Source organism: Enhydra lutris, unplaced genomic scaffold, assembly GCF_002288905.1.
Source record: "Enhydra lutris kenyoni isolate GAN:26980312 unplaced genomic scaffold, ASM228890v2 scaffoldscaffold19, whole genome shotgun sequence".
In the NCBI taxonomy this organism is placed as follows: domain Eukaryota; kingdom Metazoa; phylum Chordata; class Mammalia; order Carnivora; family Mustelidae; genus Enhydra; species Enhydra lutris.
Genome location: NW_019154103.1, coordinates 1502706 through 1514966, shown reverse-complemented (window position 1 = coordinate 1514966; position 12261 = coordinate 1502706). Strand labels below are relative to the sequence as shown.

The following is a 12261-nucleotide window of genomic DNA, read 5'->3' as shown; positions in this document are numbered from 1 at the left end:
GAGCCCAATGCAGGGCTCGATCCCAGGACTCTGAGATCATGACCTGAGCCGAAGGCAGCGGCTTAACCCACTGAGCCACCCAGGCGCCTCTCTTTATAAATGTTTTTGAATGAATTTGTTTATTTACAGTAACATTACTATGTTTTCATTCCAAAAGCCCCAGTGTCAAAAGTATTATTTCTTTCTTTGAAAATCTGAAGATAAGATATTATCTAAATAACCTCAGGTTATTTAGATAAATCTAAGTTTAGATTTATCTAAATAACCTAAATACATCTCTTGGAATTCTTGTTAAGTGTAACTCTCATTCAGTCTGGAACATAAGACTTTCTCTAACAGGCTCCAGTTGTTGCCAGTGTTGCTTATCCTTGAACCCGACTTTGGGATGTCAGGAGTCTAGAAGAGCACTGTGTAATAGAAATATAATATCTAATTTACTGCCTTTTTTAACCTAAAATTAGAGCCACATTAAAAAAAATAATAAACTGGCAAAATTAATTTTTTTTAAGATTTTTATTTATTTATTTGATAGAGATCACAAGTAGGCAGAGAGGCAGGCAGAGAGAGAGGGGGAAGCAGGCTCCCTGCTGAGCAGAGTGCCCCATGTGGGGCTCGATCCCAGGACCCTGAGATCATGACCCGAGTGGAAGGCAGAGGCTTAACCCACTGAGCCATCCAGGTGCCCTGGCAAAATTAATTTTGACAGTACGTTTGACTTAACCCAGTATATAAAAAACAGTACCATTTCAGCGTATAATTAATATAAAAAATTAATGAGATACTTTTTTTCATATTAAGTTTTTGGAACCTAGTGTGTATTTTATACTTAGAGCACATGTCAGTTGAGACTAGTAATATTCTAATGAGATGGCTCATGACTACTACCTGGATAGTGCATGTCTAGAAGTTTATATCCTGAAGACCACTTTATTTTTTTTTTTAAGATTTTTATTTATTTATTTGACAGGAGGGGGGTCACAATTAGGCAGAGAGGCAGGCAGAGAGAGAAGGGGAAGCAGGCTCCCCACCGAGCAGAGAGCCCAATGCGGGGCTCCATCCCAGGACCCTGAGATCATGACCTGAGCCTAAGGCAGAGGCTTAACCCACTGAGCCACCCAGGTGCCCCTGAAGACCACTTTAAATGTGTGACTGATAAGGTTGGTACATTAATCCATTGCTCAGCTCTTTTCTTGAGCCATACTCAAGGTCTATGAAACTTTTTTAATTAATTTATTTATTTGACGGAGAGAGACAGCAAGAGCAGGAACACAAGCAAGGGGGCAGGCAGAGGGAGAAGCAGGCTTCTCCTGCCCATTGAGGGAGCCCGATGTGGGGCTCCATCCCAGGACCCTGGAATCACGACCTGAGCCGAAGGCAGACACATAATGACTGAGCCACCCAGGCGCCCTATGTCTGTGAAACTTCTAACATCTTTTGTAGAGAGGGAGAATATACTTGAGAGTTAATTGATTGTATTAAAGTATCACTTGTCTTAAGATGCCATATTTAACATAGGGAATAGATTCTTCCTCTTTGTGTGTGAAAATACATCCTAGAGTGACCATTTTAGCATCTCTTTATTCAAGATGTCATTTAGTTTCCTTTGGCCAGTTTTTCATTATCACTTCCGTTTCTGAAGGCATTTTGCTTTTTTGTCAGCTCCTAGATTGATCTTTGCGAAACAATCAGGTGGTTAGCTGTCCCAGTTAAAACCCTTCATTGGCTTCCCAGTGGAGATCCAAACGCTTCACCCTGGCTTAAAAAACTTCACATGATGTGATTTCTGCCATATCTTCCCCTCCTAATCTAATGCTACTTTCCCTTTTACCCACTAATATCCAGCTACCCTGGCCATATTGTTATTTTTCCACTGGCAAAACCATTCCTTGCACTACCATTTGCTGTTTCTGGAATTCCTTTTCTTCAGGATTTTGCATACATGGCCATTCTTTTCTGTGTCTTCCTCTAAATTATCTTGGAGAGGCCTTTCCAGATTATTCAGTCTCAGATAACCTCCTATCACTGTCTTACCATCTTCTTTTATTCTCTGCAAACTATTTATAGCTGTTTGAAATGTTCTCTTTTTTAAAAATTATTTTTATTAACATATAATGTATTATTTGCCCCAGGGGTACAGGTCTGTGAATCATCAGGCTTACACACTTCACAGCACTCACTATAGCACATACCCTCCCCAATGTCCATAACCCCACCCCCCTCTCCCTACCTGCCTACCCCCAGCAACCCTCAGTTTGTTTTGTGAGATTAAGAGCCTCTTATGGTTTGTCTCCCTCCCGATGAAATGTTCTTTTTCAAAATTTGTTTGCTTGTTCATTTTTTCCCCCACTTTAACATAAGTCATGTTATGAAATACAAAGATAACAGTTACTGTTTATCCCTTAGATTTGGATTATGCACTGAAATGCCTTCAGCGTGAAGATCCCAGTTTGAAAGTAAAGCTGGATCCTGATTCTGGACAGGTATGCATTATATTAACATATCCCAGAAATCTTTCAATAATAGCGTGCGTGTGTGTGTGTGTGTGTGTGTGTGTGTGTGTGTGTTTAAATGGATATATCTAAAATATGATTGGTTCATGGTCCCTGAAAGAAAAAACTTTCTCTTTTGGTTCTCTCGTAATAGAAATTTCTGATTATTGTGTTGATTATCAAGCTGTTGGTTTCTCAGTATAATTAATTATACCTCGCTTACCTAAACCACTGTTTAGCATTTCAGCTTTCCAGAAGACAGTCTTTTGTACAATTTTGAAATAAGGTTCAACCCTGACAAGGTCTTAACCCTCTAAAGCTAGGGTTTATAAACAGCATACTAAAGGGAGGGTGTAAAGGTTCTTTTAATGTCACTAACTCACCTAAGATGGGGGAGAAATGACTGCTTAATATCCTAACACAGTGGGAGAAAGTAGAGCTAAAGTAGGTGGTAAGAAGTTTGTGTATATTACATTACAGTAGAAGAACACATGTTCCATTCTGTGTCTTCCTTTTAGGAAAACAGGTAAAGTTTATCCAAGATTTTAGAAAAAGTTCCTTTAAAAGATTATAAAGTTGTTTTTAAGGATAAACTGATTTAGTTAATCTTTAAAACAGGGAGTATTTTATTTCCCAAATACTAGCTAAATAAGGTAGTAATTTATTTAATTAATGCTGGAGGATACAACAGCAGTTAAACTTTCTTGAAAAAAAAACTTATTTTAAAAAATGCCAATACAGGGACGCCTGGGTGGCTCAGTTGGTTAAGCAGCTGCCTTCGGCTCAGGTCATGATCCTAGCGTCCTGGGATCGAGTCCCACATCGGGCTCCTTGCTCAGCGGGGAGCCTGCTTCTCCCTCTGCCTCTGCCTGCCTGTGCTTGCTCGCTCTCTCTCCCTCTCTGACAAATAAAAGATAAAAAAAAAAAAATGCCAATACATATTTTTCTTTTTTAAATAGCAAATAACACACAAGGGTACAAAGTACAAAAAAAATTTTTTTTCAAGATTTTATGTATTTATTTGAGAGACAGAATGTGAGAGAGAGAGCATGTGTGGGGTGGGTGAGAAAGGAGGATGTGGGGCTCAATCTCAGGACCCTGGGATCATGACCTGAGCCAAAGGCAGATGCTTAACCAACTGAGCCACCCAGGCGCTCCACGAAGTACAAAATTAAAGCTTCCCCTTTTGTTCATTCTCTTTTACACAGGTAACAACTGAAATGGTGACTAATGTTTCACACTGCCAAATATCTTCTGTGTTATGTTATAAATAAAGCACAGTATACTTTTTCCATATATATATGGATATTATCCATATATATGTACAGATATAGATTATAACAAGTCATCCTAGTTGTATTATTCTACAGCTTGTTTTTCCCAAATAATCCACTTGTTTAACTTTATATTAAATTGTACACAAAATAATCCTTTTTGTTGTTGTTGTTCCTTACATTTGTAGTTCTGTTATAGTGAAGGGATAAAATTTGAGCCAACCAAAGGAAGGGTCAAATAGGGCAGAATCAAATAGGGCATATCTTCCTTCATCAAGAGTACTGCCAACCAAGGAGGCTCACCCCAGCCCTGTTCAGAGTTTTTATTAAGGCTGGATCAGATTCTGCTTTTGTGGTTGACCTTTAGTTTCTAGTACATCCTATAAGTTGAGGCTACTACCTTTACTCTCCAGGTTGGAACTGATGGGGCTATTCCAAAGCCCACATCATAAATCACATCATTACGCAATCTGGTGGACAAAGCCCCCAGACAAGCAGACACTTCTGCCAGGCAGCATCCTGCCATAAAGATAACATACCAGTAGCTGAGGGCAAGGGCCGTATCTCTCTTTGGGTGAGGTTAATTCTTCACTATATAGGTGGCATATGAATAAGATTGAGCAAATAAGGTTTCCTTGCATTATACTTTCTCATACACAAAGACCTTCTTAAGGAATAACCATTATTTTACAGAAATTTTCTAAAAAGCATGCCTTGGGTGTCTCAGTTAAGTATCTGCCTTCAGCTCAGGTCATGATCCTAGGGTCCTGGGATTGAGGGCCCCCAGCCCTTGCGTTATCCTCCCTCTGCTTCTGCCTATTCCCTCTCCTCATGCTCTCTCTCTCAAATAAATAAAATACTTCAAAAAATAAAAATAAAAAGCCTGTCTTGCTTAGTTTTGATACAAATTTGGCTTGTTCTAACGAAAGCTCTAAGAAACACTGGTTCATGAAGATAAATGTCAGTTTATTTGTTAAAGATCCAAACCAGTCTGAAAGATTTGACTACTCAGAAAACTGTAAGGTGGTGCCCAGGATGATTGGTAGATACCAGCGTAGTTGGGAACGCTTGGGGGAAAAGGTTATCCTCTTCACCCCCCTAGTTAACAAGATATTGTCCTCATCTGCATGTTTCAAGACAGTTTCCTGCATCTTCAGTAAGAGAAGGGCTTTATCCTTTCTTTCTTTCTTTTTTTTTTTTTTTTTTTTAAGATTTTATTTATTTGAGGGAGAATGAGTGAGAGAGAGCATGAGAGAGGAGAAGGTCAGAGGGAGAAGCGGACTCCCCAAGGAGCTGGGAGCCTGATGCGGACTCAATCCTGGAAGTCCGGGATCATGACCTGAGCCGAAGGCAGTTGCTCAACCAACTGAGCCACCCAGGCGCCCGCTTTATCCTTTCTTTAAAGGTATAACCCAGAAGTTGCCAGCATCAGTTAGAACCCTGTTGCATTGACCAGAACTAAACTGTATGGTTGGGAAGTATGGTACTTCTAGATGCTGCCTGCCTGATTAAACTGTCTTGTAAAAAGAACAATAGCCTAGCAATCACTTTGTAAATTAATTTTTTTTAAAACTGAGCTTTATGTACAGTGTAGGGCTTGAACTCACAACGCTGAGATCAAGAGTTGCATGCTCTACTAAGGCAGCCATGCACCCCAGCAATTCACTTTTTTTTTCTGATTTTTTTAAATTTAATTTTTTTTATTTATTCATTTGAGAGAGAGAAAAAGAGCGCTCAAGTAGGGGGGTAGGCAGAGGGAGAGGGAGAAGCAGACTCCCTCAGGCTGTGAGCCTGACACAGGCCTTGATCTCAGAATCCTGAGATCGTGACCTGAACCTAAGCCACCCAGATGCCCCAGCAATTCACTTTTTTTTTTAATTAAATTTTTTTATTTTTTTATAAACATGTAATGTATTTTTATCCCTAGGGGTACAGGTCTGTGAATCGCCAGGTTTACACACTTCACAGCACTCACCATAGCACATCCAGCAATTCACTTTTTTTTTTTTTTTAAGATTTTATTTATTTATTTGACACACAGAGATCACAAGTAGGCAGAGAGGCAGACAGAGAGAGAGGGGGCAAAGCAGGCTCCTTGCTGAGCAGAGAGCCCGATGCGGGGCTTAATCCCAGGACTCTGAGATCATGACCTGAGCTGAAGGCAGAGGCTTAACCCACTGAGCCACCCAGGTGCCCCTAGCAATCCACTTTTAATTGACTTATCCACTCAGAAAAGTTAAAAACTGTTTTGAGGAAGTGCCAAAAAAAAATTTGCCAAGAAACTTGGTTTGTGATGAATGAAACATAACATTGATAACATACATTTATATAGTATTTTGTGATAAACATAACTTTTTCCTTGGATCTTGTTTTTATTTTATTCTTCTGTTAACCAGACTGTTCTCTGTGGTATGGGGGAGTTACATATTGAGATTATTCATGACCGAATCAAGAGGGAATATGGACTGGAAACCTACCTAGGGCCTCTCCAGGTGGCATACCGAGAGACCATCCTAAATGCAGTTCGTGCCACAGGTAAAACATAAAACACTTAAAATTTGCTATTTTTGTTTCTCTAGGATCTGTTTTCTGAAAGCAGGGTTCATAGTCACTAGTATCTTCCATCAGTGGGCATAGGGTGTTTTATTTTTAAAGATTTTATTTATTTGACAGAGCAAGCACAAGCAGGGAGGGAATCACAGAAGGAGAGGGAGAAGCAGGCTCCCCACTGAGCAGGGAACCTAACTGGGGGGCAGTGGGTGGCCCTCAGGCTCGATCCCAGGACTCTGGGATCTTGACCTAAGCCAAAGGCATCTCGATGCTTAACTGACTGAGCCATTCAGGCACCCCAGGCATAGGTTTTATGTGTGAGTTTTCTTGGGTTTTTTAGAATTTTGTTTTGTTTTGTTTTAACCCATCTCTCTTCTTTTACCACTCATTACATCAAACAGATGATGAGCCCTTACCAAACAAGTATGCTTTTCAGTGGTGTTCAGGGAGTAGAATAAGCCCTTGGTGTAAGTGGCTTACACTCATCCTCACTACCAGAATGAGTATAAGAATTTGAAGTTCATGTTTTTTGTTTTTTTTTTTTTTAGGATTTTATTTATTTATTTGACAGAGATCACAAGTAGGCAGAGAGGCAGGCAGAGAGAGAGGAAGGGAAGCAGGCTCCCCGCTGAGCAGAGCCCGATGCGGGACTCGATCCCAGGACCCTGAGATCATGACCTGAGCCGAAGGCAGCGGCTTAACCCACTGAGCCACCCAGGTGCCCCAATGTATTATTTTTACTCTACAAAGTGAGTGGAAAATAATTTCATCTGTTTAATAAATATGGTAATGCTATGCTGATGATGTTCTTGAGAAAGTACAGGTTTTTATATTTCTGTCCCAAAATTTAAGAATTCATATTTTTTCTTTTATAGTGTCAGTTTGCTTTTCTTAAGTATAGGACTATGACAATCACTGCTCTTCCACAAGGAGTGAAAACATGGAGCGATTTCTGAAGAGTCACAGAGAAAACATGTTAAGGATAACCAGATGTAACTCAGTGATTTATGAAAAGGCCAGGTAGTTACTTTTCAGTAAAACTTGAAAAATTATACAAGCAGAATGTAGAAGCAAGTGATATGAGGATTTTTATTCTTGGACTTTTTATCTGGAAAATGCTGGGAAAATGTGTCTTTCATTTATTTTTATTTTAATGTTTTTAGAGAGACCGTGCAAGCCGAGGTTTGGGGCATGGGAGAGGGAAAGAATCTTTTTTTTTTTTTTTTAATTTTTTTTTTATTTTATTTTTTTATAAACATATAATATATTTTTATCCCCAGGGGTACAGGTCTGTGAATCGCCAGGTTTACACACTTCACAGCACTCACCATAGCACTTACTCTCCCCAATGTCCATAATCCCCCCCCAACCCCCCTCCCCCCATTAACCCTCAGTTTGTTTTGTGAGATTAAGAGTCACTTATGGTTTGTCTCCCTCCCAATCCCATCTTGTTTCATTTACTCTTCTCCTACCCCCTTAACCCACCATGTTGCATCTCCTCTCCCTCATATCAGGGAGATCATATGATAGTTGTCTTTCTCCGATTGACTTATTTCACTAAGCATGACACCCTCTAGTTCCATCCACGTCGTCGCAAATGGCAAGATTTCATTTCTTTTGATGGCTGCATAGTATTCCATTGTGTATATATACCACATCTTCTTTATCCATTCGTCTGTTGATGGACATCTAGGTTCTTTCCATAGTTTGGCTATTGTAGACATTGCTGCTATAAACATTCGGGTGCACGTGCCCCTTCGGATCACTACGTTTGTGTCTTTAGGGTAAATACCCAGCAGTGCAATTGCTGGGTCATAGGGTAGTTCTATTTTCAACATTTTGAGGAACCTCCATGCTGTTTTCCAGAGTGGCTGCACCAGCTTGCATTCCCACCAACAGTGTAGGAGGGTTGAGGGAAAGAATCTTAAGCAGGTTCCAGACTCCATGCAAAGCCAACATGGGACTTGATCTCATGACCCTGAGATCATGACCTGACTTGAAATCAAGAGTCAGAGGCTTAACCCGCTGAGCCACCTAGGCACCCCTAAATAGTATCTTTTAAATTAATGTCTGACCTGCTTAGAACATGAAAGGAAGCTGGAACAGGAATCTCGGAAAAAAGTCAGCACCAAAACTGCTAGCTATTCTGGAGGAAATCTGTAGTAGTTATCTCTAACCTAGTACTTGAGGGTCACATGCTCATGGAAATAATTAACTGGGAAGTCTTCTCCATAAAAAGACAAGGAAACTTGGGGCAAAATTTGTAAGAATTTGTAACCATTGGCTTCTGATAGGGTTTTTAGCCTAAATTCATAAGAACCACTTTTTTTGGAGAAAAAACTCCAAACAAAGAAGAATTTATTATAAAATGCTCATGAATTGATAATATTCCAAGGATCCTGGAAAAAAACAAACAGGGACTCTAGATAAATGTGTCTTTAACCCATTCCTCAAAGAAAATCCTATAGATAAGGGAGTGTTAAATCACAGTTCAAAAAATATTTTCAAGTTACAAAATCATGAGATAAGAAAGGCACAATGAGGAAAGAGGCAGTTTAAACAGTATCAGTCAGAACAGCAAAGGCTTCCGACACTGGAATTACTGGATACAGAATATAAAAGAAGTATATTTATTTCTAAAGAATAAAAGGACATAGAAATTATTAGTAAGGACCAAGAGACCATTAAGAATAAACAGGCAGGGGCACCTGGGTGGCTCAGTGGGTTAAGCCTCTGCCTTCAGCTCAGGTCGTGATCACAGGGCCCTGGGATCGAGGCCCACATCGGGCTCTCTGCTGGGGTGGGGAGCCTGCTTCCTCCTCCCTCTCTCTCTGCCTGCCTCTCTGCCTACTTGTGATCTCTCTGTCAAATTAATAAAATCTTTAAAAAAAAAAAAAAAAAGAATAAGCAGGCAGTAGAACATTATGGTATATTAAAAAGGAAGGAAATGTTCAATCTTTCTGTTTATGGGGGACTATCATAAGGACACAGGAACCAACTTGAAGAGGCTCTATTGGCCATATCTGAATGAATTGGAATAGCACTTAAGTCTAGGAATTATAGGCCTTTGAGATAAAGTAGGGATTCACGAATCTTTACTGATACTAGATAAACAGATGGGGAAGAAGAGGAAATTCTTCCTTAGAGTGGAATGCCAACTGCTGACTGTTAGATGCTGAGGAGAAGGGTTTCAGTAGGAAAATAGTCATTTTGCAACTATTGTGATTGCTAAATACTGGGTATCTTAAGGAACAGCATATTTGCATAGTCTTTAAAGGCTTTCTGCACAGACTGCTTATAAGTTGCAAGGTAAAAAACTAGTAAGTAAGTAGGAGCTGTAACAATATGAGGAATAACCCAAAGAAGTGTATCAGACTTGAATATGTATTATAAAGCCACAATGTGGTTCTGATACTAATGAAGCTCAAAACAGACCAGTGGAACAAACCAGAAAACAGAAGCAGACTTGTACATATATGGAAATTCGATTTATATCAGTATTATTGAAGTTCAATGGCCAAGGATGACTATTCTATAAATGGGCCTGTGATAATTATCCATGTGGAAAGAGATTTAATTAGATTCCTGCCTCATGCCATACACAAAAATCACTTCCAACTGAATCAGAAAACTTAAACATGGGGGTGCCTGGCTGTCTCTGCCTATAGAGCATGTGACTCTTGATCTCAGGATTGAGTTCAAGCCCTGCATTGGGTGTAGAGACTACTTAAAAGACAGAATCTTTAAAAAAAAAAAAAAGGGGGACACCTGGGTGACTCAATAGGTTAAGCCTCTTCCTTTGGCTCAGGTCATGGTCTCAGAGTCCTGGGATCGAGCCCCAAGTCAGGCTCTCTGCTCAGCGGGGAGCCTGCTTCCCCCTCTCTCTCTGCCTGCCTCTCTGCCTACTTGTGATCTCTCTCTCTGTCAAATTAAAAAAAAACAAAAACTTAAAAAAAAAACCCTATACATGAAAGAAGAGATGCAAAATTTTCCTTGTAGTACAGAAGTATAAAGAAAATAAATGCTAGTATATGAAAAACCCCAAAACTTTATGAAAGGCAAACCTTCAGATTTTGAAAGAAAATTCAGAATTATCTTACTAACCAGGACAGATAGGGTAGGACTTACAGAATACCAAAAGTTGAAACTATGAACTAAAAGATTGATAAATTTGATGTTATTAAAATGAAGAATTTCTTTGCTAGAATACACTATAAAGAAAGCAAAAAGATACATCAAAAGTTGAGGAAAGATATTTGCATCATATAAAAAGTGACAAAACATTAATATCCAGAATATATAAACAAAGTTTAAAGATGACTAAAAACATGACAACCAAGTAGAAATATGAGCAAAAAAGATGCAACAGGTGTTTCACACAAAAGATACCCAGAAGGCTGATGAACATATTAAGAGATTCTTAGTATCAGTAAGGATTAGGATCCTGCAATTTATGACATACTATTTTACACCAGTACAATTGGCAGGAATTAAATCAAACAGTGACAAGTGTTGGTGAAATGTTGAGCAATGGAAAGTCCTAAAAACTTCTGGTGGGATTGTAAATTATACAGCCACTGTGAAAACATTTTGATAACTTCCTAGTGAAGTTGGCTGTGTACAGACTTTACCACTCAGCAGTTCTTCTCTTGGGTAGATGCCTAGGGAAACTCTTAACACATGTGCACTCAGAGATAGATTGAAGAATTTTCACAATAGCACTGTAATAAAAAACCTGTACGTGGAAAAAAAAAGTCCCAACTATTTATGGACGAGGAATGTATAAGTTGTACTGTGGTCATATCATAGCATATTATACAGCTGTGAAAAAGAGTGAGCTGCTTCAATATGCATCATCCAGAGGTCCTACAGATGTGAAGCAGGAGGCATCTGGGTGGCTCAGTCGGTTGAGCATCTGCCCTGAGCTAAGGTTGTGATCCCAGGGACCTGGGATTGAGCTCCACGTCAGGCTCCCTCCTCATCAGGGAGCCTGCTTCTTCCTCTCCCTCTACCCCTCTCCCCTGCTCATTCTCTCTCCCTCAAATAAATTTTAAAAATCTTAGAAAAAATGTGAAGCAAAAGAAGCAAATAGCAGGGTATTTAGGATAACAAATTCAAAACACAGTAGAGTGAACTGTGTTGTTTAGGGATACATGCATATGTAATATGACTAAGGAAAATCATAGGAATGACTGAATATATCATGGTAGTGGTTACTTCGGAAGGCTTGTAGGTTACTGGTAATGGTTTATTTCTGAGTAGTTTTAGGTCTCATAAATGCTCCCTTAAGTAAAAAATATTTCATAATATAAAAATTAGCTTAAAAAGGAATCATTAAAAAAAATTTTTAAAAAAAGGAATCATAAAGAGGAATTGTAGGCTATAATTCTTAAATTTAGTTTGAGCTGTATGTTACTCTGTTACATGGTCCCCTCATGTAAATATAGCATTGTTTTGTTTTAGTAAAATACTGGAGATTGATGACAGATGTAGGTTGTCAGGAAATGAGAGATACTGTTTTCAGTCTTTAAGTCACAAGTTTGAGAAGAATCATAAATGTGTAAAACATCACGGGAAGAATATATAATTTAGCAGCTTGGGTTAACAGAATTTAAAAAGCCTTTTAGGGCGCCTGGGTGGCTCAGTGGGTTAAGCTGCTGCCTTCGGCTCAGGTCATGATCTCAGGGTCCTGGGATCGAGTCCCGCATCAGGCTCTCTGCTCAGTAGGGACCCTGCTTCCCTCTCTCTCTGCCTGCCTCTCTGTCTACTTGTGATCTCTCTCTGTCAAATAAATAAAATCTTTAAAAAAAAAAAACAAAAATAAAAAGCCTTTTAATTTTCATTAGATAACCTTTTATACTCCAGATGTTTATAGTCAAAAGTTTTGCAACTAGAATTTTAGTCACATAAGGTATTTTGAAAAGTTTAAATGTGTCATCTGCATGTGA

At 39.2% G+C, this 12261-nt stretch overlaps 1 protein-coding gene across 5 annotated transcripts in view; it reads left to right on the top strand.

The window, feature by feature from the left end:
- Positions 1–12261, top strand: part of LOC111148213 (G elongation factor mitochondrial 2) — a 68436-nt gene that overhangs the window by 48113 nt on the left and 8062 nt on the right. For all 5 annotated transcript variants that reach the window (XM_022504670.1, XM_022504672.1, XM_022504671.1 and 2 more), the window contains 2 exons: positions 2404–2480; positions 6160–6298. In XM_022504670.1, coding sequence (XP_022360378.1) covers positions 2404–2480; positions 6160–6298 — 216 coding nt within the window. The remainder of the gene's footprint in view (positions 1–2403; positions 2481–6159; positions 6299–12261) is intronic.